Below are 19,437 nucleotides of genomic sequence, written 5' to 3'. Positions count from 1 at the left end.
TAATTACTTTAATTAACAAAAGGCTTTTGTCCTCTTCATATCTTTGCCATTGCTGTGGGATGCACTGAATGGATTTCAGCTCATCACGTGTCTTATAACGGAAAAATCATGCAAGATATTCAAAGCATCTATTTTTATATTAAAAAAACTTTGCTTTCTCCTCAAACTCAGCATTCACCAGCTCAAAGCTGGGTAGCTGCATTAGCTTTCTAGTTGTATTCCAGACCTCTGCTGAGAATGAAAATTGAGTTGGGTTACTAAACTAAAGGCAGGATACATTTAATTGATGAGGAGTATATGAGATATGTGCTGTATTTTTCAGCCATTTAATTCTAATAGTTCCTTTGAATAGGTTGTTCTTTTCAGGTGGAAACCACTGTCTTTGCACATTTCTCTGAAGTGTTTACATAGAAGAGGAAACTGGAGAGCCACAGTTCTACTGAAACCATTCTGTAGTGTGTTTGTAGATAATCTGATAATCTCTGCTTTTAGAACAGGCAGGAAACTAAAACTACTTCAAGATGAATCTTTGAGTGCAGCTTGAGCAAACAAGTCCAGGCACAGCTCAGAACACCTAGAGATGGCTGTTAAAAGTGATTTGTACCCTCACAGCTTTGGTTTCCTGAGAACTTGGTTCCTTACTGGAAATGAGAAGTTGTCAGTGTGTGCAGATGAAGGCTGGTAAGTACCTGATGTGTTGGGCTTACGTAGCTGTGTGTGATCTTTACTAAGAGCTGCACTGTGGCTGTGGAACTTTGAGGTGCCACACATGTTGAGATTGTGTAGAGAGATATATTTGGCCCTCACTTCAGAATTCTAGAGGGATTCTGCTTGCCTATTAATGAGCCTTCATTACTGCTTTAATTTTAGAATGTGATCTCTGGTTCTGCACAGGTCTGGTATTCTCCAGTGCAGTTACAGGCATTTAGTTCAGGGAATATAACAATTAGCCCTTAATAAGCAGCTGACCTCATTCCCTGCCTCAATCACATGCTCTTCACCTGAGAAGAAAAGATCACAAAGCCAAGAACTGAAGTTCAGGCTGTGTTAGATCAGTGATGGGAGTGAAACAGTTTGCACATGAGGCAAGAATTCTGTTGCCATCCAGTTGTACTGTGAAGTGTTGGTGTGTCTGAGGTGCTGGGTAAGGGCAGAGTGCCCCTGTTTGCCTGAAATCCTTTAATTTAAATCACATATTTCATTACTACCTTTTCATTCTTTCCTACTTTGACAGTAAGTGATAAGCAAGGGACAGAATTTCTTCAGACTGTACATAGACTTGGCTAAGGGCTAGAAGGCTGAATTTACCAGTCTGAAAGCAGCACACATTTGTGGTGTGGTTAGAAATTGCCTAAATATTGCATTTACTCTTATCATGTGCTGATAACACCTGCAATTCTGGCAGTGTTTCTAATTTTGAAGATTTCTAGATCATGGGAATCCTGGAATTGTGAAGCAGAAATAACAGAGGGACTGAGGACTGCTGGCCAATATCAGTGTTCTCTGTTGAATTGCAGCAGAATCTTCTTTTTCTGCTGCTGCTTGCTGGTTACAGAGAGATTTTTGATTAACTAGGACTTTTTCCCCCCCTTTCAGTAACTGTCTTCCTCATTAAGCCTCTTTGTGTTGTGATTCTTCCCTTCTTGCTTTTCAGGAGCTCAGTGATGTGGAAACTGATCCATCCAGGGCAGAAGCAGGCAGGATTTCTGATTCAGCAAACCTTATTCCCTCATTTAGATCTCAGTGGTAAGGAAATCTGAAAGGCTGTGTCTGCCATTGTTACTTCAGGTTACACAAACATACCACCACCAAATATATTTTAAAAACCCAGATCTGCAGTCTCCATGGGTCTTAAATTTAGTGATCTTAGGAGGGCTTAAACTTAGTATAAACCTGTGATTTCAAACTAAACAGCCTGAGTTGGTTAAAATGTCCTTTGGAAGCTGGCCAAGAGGAGGCAAGGATGTATATAAGACTGGGTTGTTTAGGGAGGAAATTGATAATAAAATAGAGTTATTTTGGTGCAAACAGAGAAAAATAAAATGTACACCTGGGGAACGTCAGTGTAACAATTTATGTATTAAGGAAAGCCCTTTGGCTAGTCCCTGTCACTTGATGGAACTTCAAAATAGAAAGAATAATCTCTTTTCTCTCACTGGCTTGAGCCTGGCCTTTGCTTTGCAAAGTCAGGGGTGTGGAGTGGGTCCCCAGTGGGTGTTTACTCTGTACAAGCCTCTCTTTCCAAGAGCTTCCAGAGGGGCCAAGGACTTTTATGAGTTTGGAGATCAGATTCCTTTTCCTCACCTATCATCCCATCAAACCAGCAATGTGGCAAACAGGGTGATGGTTTGGGGTATGAGGTAAAATCCAGGGGCCTGATAAATTGATGTTGGAAGTCTTCTCTGCACCTCTATGTGGGTAAACTGTTGGGATGAAATCTTTTAGAAAATATCCTCAGGTGCTCAGAGCTGCTCTCATTTCTCACCCACTCTCTTGGGGGTGGACGTGGGCTCTAATGATACTCAAATTCACCTCGAGGTAAAAATAGGGATATTGCCTGCCCTCTGTATTTAGAGTTTAATGTAATATGTCCATAATGCCTCATAACTTGAGCTGTGGGGAGTGGTTTCTTTGCTCTGTGCTGTCAGTGGGCTCATCCATGTGGTGCTTTAGAGCTGGGGGTTGGCAGGGAGGAGAGGAGGAGGAGGAGGGGGAAGATGAAGCTGTTTATTTCAGCATCTCTTACCACATATTCTCACACTGAGCACCTTGGCAACCCACTGAGCATCACGTTCTCCTCACATGGCTGTCCTCCAGCTGGGGGACTCATTCTGCTTAAACTTGCAGATCATCATTTAAAGAAATGTTTCAGGCTGAGTTGGTGCTGAATAACGATTTCCCATCGGGGCTGAGCTTTCCTTTGGGCACCGTGCTGGGGACAAGTTCCACACGCAGAAAACGGGGCCAGGAGCGCAGCCGGGCTGGAGGGAGGCTGAGAAAGGTTTTCCCGGCCAGGCTGAGAGGTGAGAGGCCGGAGATGCTCTTCCCCCGGGCTCGGGGCGCTGCTGGCAGCGCTGGCCGTGCTCTGAATGCGGCTGCGGGAAGAGCCGCGGGAGATAGGGGAGAGCAGAGCCGGGCTCCGACAGCCCCGGGGCGAGCAGCAGAGCTCAGCCTGCCGGCACAGCACTTCCATAGGTGGAAGCAGCCGCCAGCAGCTCGGCCCGATGCGTTAACACACATCGTATAGAGCTGCTGGACCATGGAATTCGAGCCTTTTATTTTTAAACCTCACACTGCTGCGGTTGAAGGGTCTCAGATGTGTCACCTCATTAGGATAACGCTGTTTGCCAGCAGGGTGCTGCTATCAGGGGCTGGAGGCTAAGAGGCATTACATTTAACGTAAAATACATTCCTAAATTGTCTCTGATTCCAAACAAAATCTGGTGTTTGGGCTTTGAGCAGAGCATTGCAGGATACTTGGAAATTCCAGCTTTTACCCTGGGAGTGCTTTAGCCTTGCCCAGCAGCAGCCTTGTGAGCTCGTGGCAGAGCAGCCCCTGGTCTGGGGAAGGGAGTGAGCCCAAACTGCCAAGCACTCCCAGCAGGATGCTCGTGGTGTGGTTTGGAGCAAACACATTTGGCTCATCTTCCTTTTGCCTACGGAAAGGGAAGAGACCAGGAGCTACTTTAAAGCTGGGGCAATTTAGAAACTAGAAACGGACAAAAAAAATATAAAGATGTAGTTGGGAAAGAATTGTTTATTTTGCGTTTCTCAGAGGGATTTTACAAACAATGGAGCATTTTAAAAAAACTGAGTGATCAAAGTACTTGACAGTGTCCCTTAAACACACACACAAGCCCCTGGACAGAGGAAATCACACCAGCGAAGAGGTCAATACTGCCGAGGAGCAGCTGCATCTGCATAGTTCTAGGAGGAAAGATTGCAATGGTGTTGGTGCTAAAAAGTGTCATCCTGGCATTAAAATAAGAGCGCGCTGCAGTGCCTGCGCACGGACCTGCAGGAAACAAAGTGCATCAAATAACACGCCGAGTACGTATTGTAGAATAAATTTATTTACCTGATACAAATGAAACTAGGTGTGATGCTCCTTTACTGTCAGCATGTCAATAGACAATTGATCTTATTTACAACTTCTAAAGGTCACACATGCAGCTGTGGGAACTGGCTACGTCGTTGTTGCTTTTTAGATAAATGCATCACGATATTTTGTATTGCACCAACATCTGTCTTACTGCCTTAGATTTAAATAAGTTACATTACAGTGCAAAAGAGGTTGATTTGCACAGATGATAAAAAAAATCCAACGTTATGAAGTGGAGGCTTACGGTTTAACATTCATCTGTAATCGTTTCCATGGATTTATAAATAGGAGAGCATTGTACAGAAGCTGTTGGAGTAGGATGTTTGGATGATACAATACAGAGAGAGATCCGTCTACACCCCAAGGCATGCATTATCTGATATTGTACATTGTATAAACGGACGTTTTACATACAGGAATATGGAAATCGGCTGACAGCTCCTCAATTCTTGTTCAAGGATAACCAAACTCTTCTCCATGCAGCACAGAAACCCAACTTCTCTGGAGAGAGTTCCGACTCGGTAAGCTATATTGCACGTTTGTACATCTGTATCATGGAGTCCTAATGGTACCACACATTTCTTCCACAGAGAACACAATGAGTTTTGTTTTTAAGGGAAAGCAAAGAATCTTTACACGATACATGCAGAAGTTTTGGTAGATGTGTTGCTAAAAACACATGCACGCAACAAAACAACCTTACATTTCTGCAAAATTGTTTAGGAAGCGATTACTCCAGTATTGCTGAAAAGGAAAGAAAGAAAAGGCATCAGTTAATGAAAGGATGAATGCTAAGTATCATTATACAAGCAAGACTAAGATCAACAGTGACAGAAGAAAGAATGTTAAGTTTGCTAACTGGCTGCTCTGTCATTGAAGGGACACTCTCAGGTTACTTTGTTCTTGAAACTCAGAATCCTCTGGATTAAGGCTCAGCTCCCTTGATTATCATCAGAGCCAGCGCTTCCTACTAAGACTGCAGTGAAAAACAATTAAGACACATTTAATTAGCTTTTGCCTGACCAGTGGCAACAGACAATTCTCACTTCTTTGGAATTTTTACTTTCAAGTTCCATTGGTTTGTTTCAGTCGAGGTATTAGGGCAGGATTGGCCCCAAAGTGACCTAACAATGTCCCTTTTCCAAGTCAGGCAGCTTGTTCTGGGAAGCAGTAGGAAAGCTTTGAAGAAGTCATTAAACTACACGGATTATGTGTAGGCAAAGGATAGAGTACAAGGTCCTAAAGCTCCTGCTGTACTTCACCCCTACCACAGCATAAGGTCAGCCTTGTGTCTGGAGAGACTGCTCTGAGTCCCTACAGCTCCAGGGAAGCTCTTCCAAACACTGCTTCAACACTAAAATTTGGGCTCTCCTGCTAAGATTTGAAAATGCATATTAATGCAATTAAGGATGTAATTAGCAGAGATTAGGGAAACAGTTAATGGTTAGAAGTGCAAAAAAGTAAACAAGACAGGTGCAAGAGACAGACGACTCTATTGGTTTTACCTCCCTTCATCTCAGCAAATTGAGCCCCCTTGGGCTGTGTACCATCAGCTCTGGGCTCGAGCTGTCTTGGGCTGGCCCTGCTGTACTGCATTCTATCATCAGATTAAAAACTCATTTCATACCAGGAACCTCCCCAGCAGCCTCTCTACCAACACACGCCTCGGAGCACTTTGACAGACCGGTAGAAATGTTTTTCTGCAGCCTCTTTCGTACTCATTTATTTGCAATAACGTTTTGGGAAACCAAGTATGAACTATTTTTATTGCTTGGATGCCAGCAAGAAGGAGCAGCTCGTTGTGTAGCTCAGCACTTTGGATTGCTCACACGTGAAAGCAGAGAGAGCCCAAGGCACTGCAAAGACAAGAGTTCCTGTCTAAAAATTCATTGCATGACTGCAGCTGCCTGAGCATCCTCCTTGCTACAGAACACAGGAGTCAGGAGGAGCTGCTCTCATTCCAAACCCCAGCGGGTTCCCAGCACAAGCCAATATCCTTCCTGGTGTTCCCAGCATAAGGCAGCATTAATCACACGATTGATCCTGCTCTTACACACCCCTCTCACAGGAGAGAATAAGCAGTGATGTGTGAGGGCACCAAGGAATCCAGGAAACAGCAGAGATGAAAAAGCTCGGTGAGATGGGAGCAAAGAGAAACAAAAAATATGAAGTTATTTTGTAAGAATGGAGTGGGAGATCAAGCCTGGGGAATTCTCAGTCCTCCTTGAACAAGGGCTGCTGTTTGTGGGCTAACATGGTTCAATAGGAGTTACCTCCTTCAACCCCAGCTGGGGAGGTTGGAGAGGAAACTTCTGGGGAAACAAATGAGTTTTGACTTTGAGATGTTGGCAAATGAGTCTGTCCTAAGAAGGCCTCCCTTCCTGGCTTCTCCAGCTGAAAAGACTGAGGCTGAAGGATGACAGGATCTATACAACTAAGGATAAACACTTTAGTTCAGACATTTCCTGCAAAAATGACAAACTTTGCACTGCAGTTCTGTACTTCCTATGACAGAAAAGCCCTCAGCTCCTTAGGCTCTTCCTGCAGCTTCCCCCAGCCTGCTCAGCTGCCAGGGCTGAAGCCCAGACCTGGCACCCCAGCTCCAGGATCACAAGGGTGTGATGCCAGGGCAGGATGCTTCATCACCCAGGGGGAAGCTCATGGTAGGTGTGGACATCCAACCAGCCAAGGGTGGGATTTACAGCATCTGGAGAACAGAACCCTGAAAGCACAGCACAGCTGCCATCCAACCCGAGATCTGCAGCTGCTGATCCTGGGGAACCCCATGGCTCCATTTCTCCAGGGAAACTTGGACAAGACTGGGAGAAACAGAAGAAAAACAGGGCAGATGAAGATTGCCTGGGCTCTGAAGTAGCACCTTGTAAAACCTGACTGTTCTGTAAGCTCAGGAGCCTGTAGGGATGGATCCAAACATCTCCATTTGCCTCCACTCATCCAGATTTCAAGGCAAAGTCCAAGAACACAAGGCCCTACCTCAAGAGACAGAGGCACGAATGAGTCCTCAGATCTCTATGGAGATCCATGACAAGCAGCAAGATTCATCTTCAACACTGACAGATCCAACAGAGAAGGTGCTGAATTCTGAATATTTTAAATCTACTTATTGACAGTCATTTTCCCCTTCAGCTTCTTAAGAGAGGCAAAAAGGGGGTGTATAGCAGGATTATTTGGCATAAAAGACAGGAACAGGATTGTACAAGAAGCAGATTTATTCATGGTGGCAGCCAGACACGTGGCTTTAAACAGGCCACCACACGGTGCTCTGAGGTTCAGCAGAGCCTGTGTTCAAGGATTCAGTGGCACTCCTGCCCTGGAAGTGTCTGTCAAGAGCAGTGGGAGCACAGAACTAAGCTCCTAATTTGTTTCCAACAAATAACACACTGGTACCCACTTTGATCTCAAGGAATCCTACATCACAGGAACTATTATTTTTTGTTTCAAGAACAGGGATGAGTCTCAAGCTGCTCATTTGTTATTGATACAGCTAAAGGCCGGTGAAGGCCAGTGGTTTTATGGAATGCAAAACTGTAGTTTGGCTCTTCCACACCAAAAAAGGGCATCTGAGGGGATTTGAACGCTCACAGTTTGGCAACACACCTGCAACATCATCAGGTCAGCTCCTCTGAGCCCCTTCAGCATCAAGTCAAAATCTCTATAAACAAAGTATCACAATGCAGTGGAATTTCTGAGAGAGCCTCTGTGTTCGGAGGGAGCACCTCTCCACTCGAGAGCTTAAACCTAGAGAATTACGAGTGCCCGCTGGATTGCAGCTGGCAGCAAGAGAACATAGCCTGGAACTATCCTTCCCCTCCAAGAGGGATCACAAAGCTGTTTGAATTTGGTTACTAAAGCACACTGAGCCAGCACAAGAGAACAGCACCTGCTGCTCTACAGACACAGTGACCCCAGGGCAAGTTTCAAAGACTGCCCTGTTAAGCTGAGACTGTTCTTTTGCCTTCTCAGATGGCAAATAACAAATAAGGAGCTGGTTTTACCAGGAGCAGCACCTGCCCTTCGAGCACTGCAGGGACCAGGGGAGGGTGCTCAGCTCTAAGGGGGAGCCCCTGTTTCAGAGCAGGGAAAAGCTTTGGAATAATCCAGCACCTGACCACGAGTACCAGAGAGTTTTGGACACTAAACGTTCATGGTAACAGCTGCCAGGGTCTTAAGTTACAGATTTGTCTGATTTTATCTCAAACTTAAGACCAAAAGCTGTAAGACCTTGGGGCACTAAGGCTCCCAGGTGCTATAAAACAAGACCCTAAAATACACTAAACCAAAAGCAAGTGCTTTGCCTTTGGAATCGGTAATTTGAGCTTCAGACCACAAAACAAGAGTCTAAAGTGGTGATAATAATGTAGCACAGCAGAGTTTGACAAAACACAGCATGGGAATGAAGGAAATTACTATTTATTCTTCAACATGTATACAGCATATGCTATTTTACAGCAAGTCACCACTGGCAGGGTGAAATGGAAGAAAAATACTCACTTTAGTCGATGAAAGTTGGAAGGCATTGGAGAAAAACACCACAGTTAGGACTGTTAATGACTTACACATTGTTGATACAGGACTGAATTTGAAAACATGCTTTAACATTTACCGTAATAATGAAGGTGGTTAGTGCCACATTAAAATAAAAATAGTTCTATACAATATGTTCAATTTGGTCATGTGCTATTTACAGATTTTACAAAAAACACACACGAGCTTGTTACTTAAAGTCAGGCTAACAACAGGCCAGCAGAGTAACTCCATGTATACAACTGAGCATTAGTGCCCTAAGTGTAGGAAATCCAATTTCTAGCTATGCAGTGCAAGTTATTTTTTTCAGATCTCATTGCAAATTTTGATCTTAAAGGGAAAAAAAAAAAAAAAAGAAAGAAAAAGAAAGGCTCTGACATGTGTAAAAAAGGTATTGAACCCCAACTTTAACCCTCTTTTGAACTGAAACAGATTGTGTGTGTTAGAAAGGCTTTAGATTTAAGGAGACAGAAGTAGCCCTCCCTATCCCTGCATAATGGGCAACACTGGCAAAGTAAGGTCTGTTACAATAAAATACAATAGACAAATAAATAATCCTTAAAAAAAAAACAACCCTATGTGTGTGGAGAGTATGGAAGAACCCCAGCAGGCTGCACCTGGAATGGTATTTTCTGCACGAGCAGGATCAGGCATACCTCATACAGAAAGTGGTGTAAACAAGGACAGTCAAGAACCAAGAGTGAGGGAAGAGGGGACTGAGAAGAAATCCTGACCCAGGGAGCAGGACTCTACCCAGTGCAGAAAGTTCTGCTTGTGAACAAAACCTGACTTTATGACAAATTAAGTTTGGATGATCATGCAGAAGACAAACAGTTACATGCTTTTTTAGTTTTAGACAACACACATTCATTCCCTAAAATCTGCTGCCAATTTAGTTTGATAGTGTCCGCTGGCTCAAAACAAATTTACTTTTTTTTTACACGATGAATAGACTATTGAACAGAACACTGTACATGCTTTTCATCTACAAAAAAATATTTGCATAAAATAGTGTTAGTTCTCTGTACATGTCAATGGACACTTTAACTGTGTATAAAAGAGGAATATATTGCCCCCACTGAAGTCAGAAAAAGCAAAAACCAAAATCTAGATTATGAAACCTCCATCACCGGCAAATATGTTCATGTGAAAATTCAGCAGAAATAGACAGTTGCTCTAAACAATAAAAAAATTAAGTTAAACTTTTTTTTTTTTTCCTTTGAATGTAAAACTCGTCACCATGTCAGTCAAGACCAGAACATATCACTAAAGTTAGTGTCTGTGCTGTAAAGCCAGATAACCAGGGGCATAGTAATGAACACAAACGGCCAGGAAACTCCTTCGGTGCATGCTGACAGAGCACAGGGTTTGGTGGCAGGCCGCACACTATCATCTTTACCAGGTTCCAGGTAGTTACGGGCCACATATTTAAGTGTTTCATCCAGCAGAATGACAGGGAGGGAGATTTTCAATACCATCAGCCACTGAGTCACGTTCAGAGGTGTGATCTGGAAGATAATCTGAAAGAAAAGCCAGGGGTTACCAAGCTCCCCCTGCAGCCCTGGCCTCGAGCCCCACACAAGGTTTTGCTCTGTTGGGAAGTTCAGGGGTGGGGGTAAGGCATGAGCACTTACTGGCAGTGGTTCCACATAAAGGATAAGGAAGTGGAGGGACATGGACAAGCAAATGGCCCCCACCAGCCAGATGTTCTCCCACGGGGGCATCCTCATCAGGGACTGGTTTTCTGACAGGCTGCAACAGAAACATGGCTCATATGTGACTCTTTGACACCAACAGGAAGCTCTGAGAACCACAAAGCAGCCTGGCACAGCACAGGGATCCCAGGCAGGAAACAGCCCAGGACATGGTTCGGATGCTGCAACTTCAAACTGGCCTGGAAGTCAGCTCAGCAAATCAGTCAGCATCAGCCTTGGGTCTGTTCTTGAAATCACCTCAAGTGTTCTGTCCTGACCTAGTCTATTCTTCTCACTATGAGCCCAAAATCCTCTCCATGGGAGAGAAAGGCTGCCATGTCCACACTTCCCTAAGAGAGCTGAGTCTACCAGGGCCCCGAGTGTACCCATTTTTGCTGGAGTTCACTGAAAGACTGACAGAGGGCCAAAAACTTTCACCTTCTTAATGCTGGCTCTTGATTCCATCTGCCTTTAGGCTGTGCTGGAGAAGAGGCTGAGATCCAGAGCAGCAGATGTAGAGCAGTATCTTTATGTAGGACTACCCTAGTGCAATGTATTTCAAGTTTATTTGTTTTTAAATTAACTGACCTCTAAGCTATTTGAAGAAAAATACCCTTGACATTGTGCTATTTAGTGGTTTCCATTTATAATCTAATATTAATTGGCTAAACCCATACTCCCTTAGGGCAAGGAAAACTATTTTCCATATCTCCAGCATTCTTATTTTAGTTCTCCTTGATATCACTTTATACCAACATAGTAGGGATAATCTGATTGATTAATCTTAGATTAAAAATAATGGAAAATATTTCAGTGGCTTGTGCTTAGTAAAATACCAGAATGAATTGGCAGACTTAAAAATACACCTTATGATAAGAGATCTCAAATGTTATCTAAGAGTCAAGTTTGTTTGCACTACCAGAACTCAGAAGGGAAATGTGACTCACTCTTCATTAGCTGAGCTGTTCACCAAGCATCAAATTGCACAAAAAGCAGGATTTTGGATAAGCTGTGCAGAAGCTTGGCTTTCGTGTTGGGACATACGAACCTGTTGAGAGCATTGCACATCTCTATGGTGACAAGCACAGAGAGAGCCATTGTCATCGGATACGGGGACTCAAACACCACACAGTCCACCCCATAGAAGTCTGGATTGTCCTCCTTGCACTGCAGAAAATGGCTCTGGAACAGAACAGAGTCAACTCACTTCCACAGCTTGTTAACTTTTAAAATGTAAAATAGGCAACCAGGAAAACAGCAGTGAGTATTGCAGAAAGGAAGTTTCTTCTGTGACTTCTAAAAGTTTCTGCTTACAGACTCCTGCCTGCTTTAGAAAAATCCTCTTTAGGCTTTCACTTAACAAGACAATTTGTCCTTCAAATTGTTAGAAGCTCAGGTATCCCACCTCTGAGCTTTGCTATCAAGATTAATTAATCATGATGAAGTTTCACAGGTGCAAGTCTGAAAATATTTAATTATATAAATCTTCGTAACCTACCGCATTTGTACAGTCATTTCAAGTATGAAAGCACCAGGAACCTCCCCTCTCCCCCCAAAGATATTAAACTGAGCAAATACCAGCTGGTAAAAGGAAACTTTTGGACCACCATCAGCAGCAATAAACCACCAAGCAGCAGCACCCACTGTGGCAGCACCAACATAACCTGCAAGAAAACAAAAAGCTTTTCTCAGCGCTGGGAACTGTATGCAAGACATACTTGAACTTGCCACACTTGAACTTCTCCATCAAGACTTCCAGTACTGAAAAAACCCAGGTTGTAATTCATGTCTTAGTTTATTTAAGGAACAAAAAAAGCCATCAGGACTTACATCCAATAGCCAGGTAACGGAAGAAGAGCCACCCACTGATGAGGGGCTCTTTGGGGTTGCGTGGCGGCTTGTTCATGATATCAAGGTCAGGAGGGTTAAAGCCCAGGGCAGTGGCAGGGAGACCATCCGTCACAAGGTTAACCCACAGCAGCTGAACAGGAATTAGAGCTTCAGGAAAACCCAGGGCAGCAGTCAAGAAGATACTACAAAGAAATCCACCAGTTACAAGCTTATTCTTGTACACGTCAGTAACGTTTAAGCCTAAACCTGCAGCAGCACTTCTGTTCTCTCTTACCCACTGAAGATCACAAGCTGAATATTCACAATCAGAAAACTAAACACACACCCAAGAGCAAAGACTAACCACTGGCATGTAAGCTTTGAAGTATTGTTGCTTCTGATAACTTCAAAAATTGAAGACTTTTCTCCACTCTACTTGTCTGTATAGATAAATATATACAGACACATGGATAAAGGCTTGCAAACCACTTTCTAAAAGACACATTTTGGCTCAAATAACTAACCTTCATTTCCCTAGATTACTGCTATTCCCTGCAGAAGTTTATTGAACCTGTAACTTTCATGGCTCCAAGCCTGTGCGAATAAATAGAACAGAAATAAGGGGCTGCAGCAAGAGCCATATGAAGGATGGCCCTAAAGCTGACAAGAAACAAGGCGAGAGAATTGCTGTGCTTTATCCCACTCTGGGAAAAGTCTGCTTTGATGTAAGGTCTGTGAGCAGATCATATTTACATTTTGTCACCAGCAATGCATTCTGTTGTGCTGGGTGACCACTGCTCCTCCCAGAGGAACACAAGACGTGTTTCTGGAACCTGAGGTTAAACAAACATCTAAGCTATGCCTGGGACTACGTTATCTGAAATTCTACATCTTGTGATGTTTGATTAAGGTTTTGGTTTTCCTTCTCTAGAGAATTATTCCAATCATGGAAATGACTGGAAAACATTACCTACTGAGCTAGAATATTCTAAATAACACAATACAACTTCTGTGGCAAGCTACAATTCTTCACTGAAGACAGGCCAGAAACATGCAACTTCTACAGAGATCCATTACCTGGAGAACCTCCTCCTCTGGTTTTAGTGAGAAATACTGGAAGACACCATCATCACTACTCTAGCTCAAAGAAAAAATAAACTTAAACCTACCAAACAACTTCCCCAACATTGGAGGAGATCAGGTATCTGATGAACTGTTTCATGTTGTTATAAATTGCACGTCCTTCTTCCACAGCAGCCACAATTGTGGAGAAATTGTCATCTGCCAAAACCATTTCAGAAGCAGTTTTGGCCACTGCAGTACCAGAACCCATGGCAATTCCAATTTCTGCTTTCTTCAGTGCAGGGGCATCATTGACACCATCACCAGTCTAAAATGAGAATTCAGGGTTGGAAATGAATCAGTAAATAAGGTGGGCATTCACATACAGATCCAGAAAGGAATTTTGCACTGGGTGTGGTTTTGGATCCTCCAAAAAACTCACTAAATGCAGGGAAATATGGAAGCAAGTGTTTTCCAGAATGGGAAGTTACTCAGAGAAGGCCCAATTAGGGTTTAAACAGCATTTGTCTTTCTTTCTAACCAAGTTACCATCACTTACCATGGCTGTGATCTCATCGAAAGACTGAAGGAACTCCACAATTTTGGATTTGTGGGAAGGCTCTACCCGGGCAAAGCAGCGGGCATGGTGGCAGGCATCCCTCTGGGCAGCCAGGGACAGCTCATCAAACTCCCTGCCCGTGAAGGCTTTGGTGGACACATCCTCATCCTCCACAAAGATCCCGATGCGGCGGCAAATGGCCACAGCTGTGCCCTTGTTGTCACCAGTGATCATAATAACTCTGATGCCAGCCTGTCTGCACAGCTTTATGGATGAAGCTACCTCAATCCTTGGGGGATCCAGCATTCCCACGCAGCCCACAAATGTCAGGTTGGTCTGAAACAAGACACAGCGAGTTTTAGTGCAAGATCCTGCAGGTTTCTCCTCTGGTAGCAGTGAAATAATTGTTTTCCCTGCATGTTACGTCTGTGTTGTGACATTTGGGATAACTCCTTGTCCTGCTTTACCAAATTTTGCTTCAAGTGCACTAATTTGAAGTTAAACTGTGTTCTACTTGCCAGCCTTGCAAATTCAACCTGCAAGCATTGAGTCTTTCATTCTTACCCTCAGTGCCAGGAGCAGAGAGAGCACAAGGCAAGAACTCATGCAACTGTTGTTACTTTCCTCCTAAATACCAGATACAGATTTCATTGGAAAATTACAGAGCAGCTAAGATGATAATCATGGATTGAGCCCTTGCAGCTGATAGCACAGAAGGCAGGGAAGTGAACCTGACTCCCAGAGAGGTATGTTCCATCACAAAAGCCCCAAAAAGGTCTTGTAGTTGAGCAACGTCAAACTGAAAAACCATAAAAGCCGAAACCACAACGCAATTTTTGGACTGTTTAACTGATTTCTTCTTGTGCTTTTAGCTAAAAAAAGCTACCTGCCATCAACAATTTCTTCTAAAACAAAAAATCTCTTCTTATACTGAGCATTCCCTCCATACAAGTGGGGAACTGTTGTGTCTGACACCAAAAATACTCAGAAAGAAAATTCTCAGATGTAACTTCCTCAAGGAATAATCAAACAGAAGGAGCCACCATTCTCCAGTTTGGAAGAGGGAGAAGTGCTACTGATCTTACCTCATAGTTTATGAAATTTGAGGAGTCCTCCAGATTCATTTCCTCTTTTTTGGGAGGATTGTCATGGGTTGCCAGAGCCAAACAACGCAGCGTGTCCCTGCCAGTTCCCCATTCTCTAATGACAGACATTATTTTCTGCTTAATTCCTGGGGTCAAAGGTATTTTAGCATTTCCAACACGGACATGTGTACATCTGTCAATCACACCTTCAGGAGCACCCTGCAGAGACAAAAAGAAGAAGTAATTTAGCTTAATAAATCCCTTTCCATTACAAATTACTGAGTCTTTCCTCCCACTCCAAGCTGCAGTTAGTTGCACTGTAATTTTTAAGTATTTAAAATACTCTGCAGCCATTCCATCACCTTTCTCTCTCCAGAGAGGGACTGACCTTAACAAACATCTTGCTCATGGACGTGCGGCTCGGTTTGTTCGGAGTACAATAGACAGACATCGACTTCCTGTCCCTTGAGAATTCCAGAGTGAATTCTTTCTTCATCAGTTGTTTTATCACCTTATTAAAACAAAAAGCATAAAATGCATTTAGGTGATACACACTACAGAGCTGTGTCCCCAGGCAATGGCAGTAAAAGAGGACTCACCGAGTTGCAGGCGTTGGCACGCTCGATCCTAGAAAGTCCCTTCAGGTCTGTGTCGAACACGTTCATTTTCTCAACCAGACACGTAAGCGCCGTCTCTGTGGCTTCACCAACCTTTTCATAAACTCCTTTAGCCTTGAGTTAACACAAAGCAAACAAAAGCACAGGACTTTAAACATCACCTGGAACCTACCAAGCTCAAGTGTCACAATGGGTGGGGGGAAGCTTTACAAGTTTTAATGTGGCTCATGAAACAAGTAAAACTATTTTAAAAGACCAGCTTTGAGGAGCTTGATTTGTAGGAATTTGAAGCCTTTAACCTCAGGAGCAGCAGGGAGAGATGTCAGTATTTTATCATCAAGTATTTCAGTCATTTTGAGACTTGGTAGCACCCATAAGGCAGCAAGGCAAAGCAAGAATGCAGCATCAGGAGATCTCCAAATTACAGATTACACTTGCTGCTGGATTTAGTTCTCAGTGTTCAACAAACATGTATTTCTCAGAACTAATACTTCAGAGGGCCTAAATACTCTCCCCGCCTTGGCTAGAAGGGGATTTAGCACTGAAAGGTATTACACAGACAGATGAGAACATTTATCCTCATTGCCACACTCTCCTCTGTTCCAGAATATGAACTTACTTCATTGTAATCCAAAGAGGAATCATTGCAGAGTGCACAGATCGTTGCAAGTTCCACAAGACCATCATACTGGCTGCATTTAATGAGCTTGTCATCTTTATGCCTTTGCAGAGGAAGAAAACGGGGAGACTGAAGTTAGTTATTTAGTATCAGCATCTCGTATTTTCTTCATCCTCTTTACTGCATTTCCATTCACTACAATGCTCATTAGTTATGGACTTGGAACCACAGAAGTTGTTGGGAAGAGCAGGATTGATAAAGGGGAGTTCTGAAGTTTGGATCAGAATCGTGAATGGAATGAGAAGCTCACTGATGACATCACTCCCTGAGTGACAAAAACTCACTTCCTCCAGTGACAGTCGCACAGCAGCCTGGAGAAGGCTCAGTGACGAGCTCAGGAAGGCACTGTTGGAGCCCCTGTTTTTGCAGGGCTTGGAGGGGAGGTCCAAGCAGGGGAGGAGTACTGCTGGATACTTGTGGAGCTCAGCTTCCTTCCTGCTGCATATTCTGCAGCTTTACTGCAATGCATGAAGTGCATGCACTGGGCAGGCATTAAAGCAGATTTGCCTCTTTAGTTTCCTAACAATTGATTTGTATTATATGTCAGCATCCTAAAGCCATGAAAAGTGAAGTTATTTCAGACTAACTCCACGAGAAAAAAAATGCTCTTTTCTACTAGTGAAACACAATAATCAATATCTCGAGGCTTCAGAGAGGGAAGGTACATTTTTCTGAAGTAAAGCACCATTTTGACATCCCAACTAAGAAGCAACTTCTCTGCTTTCACACTTGGAAACAGTGAATTTACTCCTTTTCTGGAATATTCCCAGACTTCTACAGCAAGCACAAGAGAACCAAGACAGTGCTCAATACTGTTGTTTTCCCCTAGCAAAATTACCAAGGCTGAGCTAATATAGAATATCTTTTATTAAAGCTCTGAAGGACTGGGGGAAAAAGGTCTGATGGTGGAAAGATGTGGATCATTACTCTAAGAATTCACAACACAGACGATGACATGTCCCATTATGTAAGCTTTTGTTCAGTTGTGGTACTGCAAACAAATTCCAGTGTTGTGTAACACAGCACGAAAACAAAATGAATCTTAAGGAAACAAGTAAGTTTTTAATGTTGCATTTGGCATATAATCCCACAGCCATAAGCTGTGGCTTTGAAGTCCAGCTCTCACCTCATCCATCCCACCCAAAACTTCCTGTTTTCACCTGTTCTGAAGTCAAAGAACACCAGCATATTAGTGCAAGAACACTTAAAGGTTATGAAACTGAATAGGCTGTGGAAGCCAACAGTATCTGAAGTACCAAGTACCTGTTAGAAATGCTTCATATCTGGAGCAGGTCCTGCTCTGGGCCAGTGCAATGGATTAATTGCCTCTTAACCCCCCCAAACTCCTTTTTCAGTGACAGTCTGCAATCCAAGGTGAAGTCACTTTTAAGTAAGGTGACTGACTTCAAAGCCACAGCTTTAAAAGCTGTCCATAAATGCAGATATAAACCAGGCCCAAGGGCTGGAGTTGAGCTGAGTTTCCCTATGCTCCAGTAAGAGCCTTTCTGTGGCAATTTCCCTCTCTCAGAATCCTTTGTATCCCCGAATGCAGTGAGTTTAACACACTTGTTCACATTCCCTTAACTTCAGTAAGTGAAAACAGCACATTAACAAACATTGCTGTCTGTCTCATTATCCCTCACATCTGTCACCACACTATTTTATTATTTTGTTTATCTGGAGCTCTTGTAAGCCCAGCTAAAGTGCAATAGCTGGGAGTTTTTCAAGGTCTGGAGTCACCTTGTCTAAGCAAATGCTGCCTCCTGAAATGAAAGCATAAGCTTTTGACAGCAATTAGCTTTGAAACAAAAAAGAACTGGGGAATTAAGATTTCCAGCTGCTGGGAACACCAGGGTCTTAACTGCCATGGAAATTAAACAGAGATAATCATTATTGAGATGGGCAAGGAGTCAGAGGCACACGAGTGAAACCGCACAAGGCTGAGATGTTTACAATAACTGAAATTAAATTCTACATCATCCACAGCAGAGTTCTACTCTGCATGTAAAACTGAACTGATAAGGTTATAAAACACATGCAGGACTGATCAAGTAAAAGGAGCTGTAAAAACCCAGTAAAAAGAGGCTTTTCTTCAAGAAGCAGAGTCCTAAAAATTTCTGGTCTTCAGGATGAACCACTTACCTCACTAGTAGAGACTTACAGCTGATGCGTGCATTCTCACTGGCTGACCTTTCACTCATTAACTATCACTATTGAATATAACATATACCCCTTTTCTAGACTAAAGTAATAGTGAATGCATGAACAGACAAATATTTAACCTAAACAAGACACTTACACTTCTCCCATGGGAGCATATGTTGAGCCAGTTACAGTAAATTCATTCAGGGAGCAGCTGTCTCCTTCTACTCTGTCCAGGATAAACATCTGAAATGAGAGAGTTAGAAGTGTTACTACCTTTGAACAATGATTAAAGCAAGAGATTTAAACAGGCCTTAGGCAAGCAGGTACAAGAGGCAAGTTCAGTCTGAATAAACAAACCAGACAAGACCTGATTCTGTGCACTTGGATCCCACATGTGTTTGAATAGCTCCATACACTGAAGCACAAAGTACAGGGAACAGCTCTTCTGCCTACAGAGCTCTTTGGAAAGCAGAGCTGAAAACCACAGGAACTGTGTTACTTCAGCTGGGAAGCCCATTCACACACCACCTGACAAGCCTCACTAGAGCCAAGCTGTTCCTAAACTTCACACCTGTGAATTAATTCTCATGTAACACAAATCATGAATTAGTTCTCTGCTTTGGAATAGTCAAACACAGCTCAGCTGGACACTGTCAATTTCTTCCAAAATCATAATAAAAGCATCTACAAATAGGAGACGCTGAGATCTAAGGGGTGAGGTTTTAGCAAGAGCCAGACTATGGCCACTTTCTCCCAATACCAGCCTTAAATGAAAGTGTTTCCTGTCCTGGTTTCCAGTTATAAGTCACTTTACCACATGGGATACTGGGAGTTTAAACCAATCAGCCAATTCAAGTGCTCTTCTAGCACTGGTGAAAATGGTATTTTCAAATTCAGACACCAATCTGAAGGATTCAGTTCTCTAAGAGATCTGCAAATCAGTCTTTCCTTCGTTTCCTTTCCAGGAGAGCTGCAGGCAGAATCACATGTGAGAGGATAGAGATAAAAACCACAGTGCCTGAAGCTGTCTTACTCTCCGTTGGAGTAGCACTAGAGAAGATAATTTCTCACTAATTGATGGTGTATCCTAATGGAACTTCTGATCCACTGGTTAGCACA

General features: G+C 43.1%; 1 protein-coding gene and 1 long non-coding RNA gene across 4 annotated transcripts in view; one reads left to right on the top strand and one right to left on the bottom strand.

The window, feature by feature from the left end:
- Window positions 1-541: 541 nt before the first annotated feature.
- On the top strand, window positions 542-19,420 carry LOC146766023 (uncharacterized). Its single transcript, XR_014958612.1, has 3 exons — window positions 542-681; window positions 1,655-1,746; window positions 19,284-19,420. It is a non-coding gene; the product is annotated as an uncharacterized LOC146766023 (long non-coding RNA).
- The window catches only part of ATP2A2 (ATPase sarcoplasmic/endoplasmic reticulum Ca2+ transporting 2), a 42,539-nt gene continuing 26,844 nt past the window's right edge, over window positions 3,743-19,437 (bottom strand). The window contains exons 9-21 of one of the 3 annotated variants that reach the window (XR_002465638.3): window positions 18,473-18,561; window positions 16,114-16,216; window positions 15,477-15,608; window positions 15,266-15,388; window positions 14,878-15,096; window positions 13,793-14,128; window positions 13,341-13,561; window positions 12,172-12,374; window positions 11,920-12,005; window positions 11,390-11,523; window positions 10,282-10,399; window positions 8,615-10,167; window positions 3,743-4,846 (exon numbers count right to left, since the gene is read on the bottom strand). Coding sequence is in view for 2 of the 3 variants with exons in the window: in XM_021532727.4 (XP_021388402.1) it covers window positions 9,895-10,167; window positions 10,282-10,399; window positions 11,390-11,523; window positions 11,920-12,005; window positions 12,172-12,374; window positions 13,341-13,561; window positions 13,793-14,128; window positions 14,878-15,096; window positions 15,266-15,388; window positions 15,477-15,608; window positions 16,114-16,216; window positions 18,473-18,561 (2,037 nt within the window). In the remaining variant the exon portion in view is untranslated. Of the gene's footprint in view, window positions 4,847-8,511; window positions 10,168-10,281; window positions 10,400-11,389; window positions 11,524-11,919; window positions 12,006-12,171; window positions 12,375-13,340; window positions 13,562-13,792; window positions 14,129-14,877; window positions 15,097-15,265; window positions 15,389-15,476; window positions 15,609-16,113; window positions 16,217-18,472; window positions 18,562-19,437 lie in introns of those variants that run through there. The other 2 variants (XM_021532729.3, XM_021532727.4) reach the window with 2 other exon arrangements.

The sequence above is a fragment of the Lonchura striata genome, chromosome 15 (assembly GCF_050655825.1).
Source record: "Lonchura striata isolate lonStrDom1 chromosome 15, ASM5065582v1, whole genome shotgun sequence".
In the NCBI taxonomy this organism is placed as follows: Eukaryota; Metazoa; Chordata; class Aves; order Passeriformes; family Estrildidae; genus Lonchura; species Lonchura striata.
The sequence above is the reverse complement of the archived record's forward strand: the minus strand, read 5'-3'. Positions and strand labels throughout refer to the sequence as shown.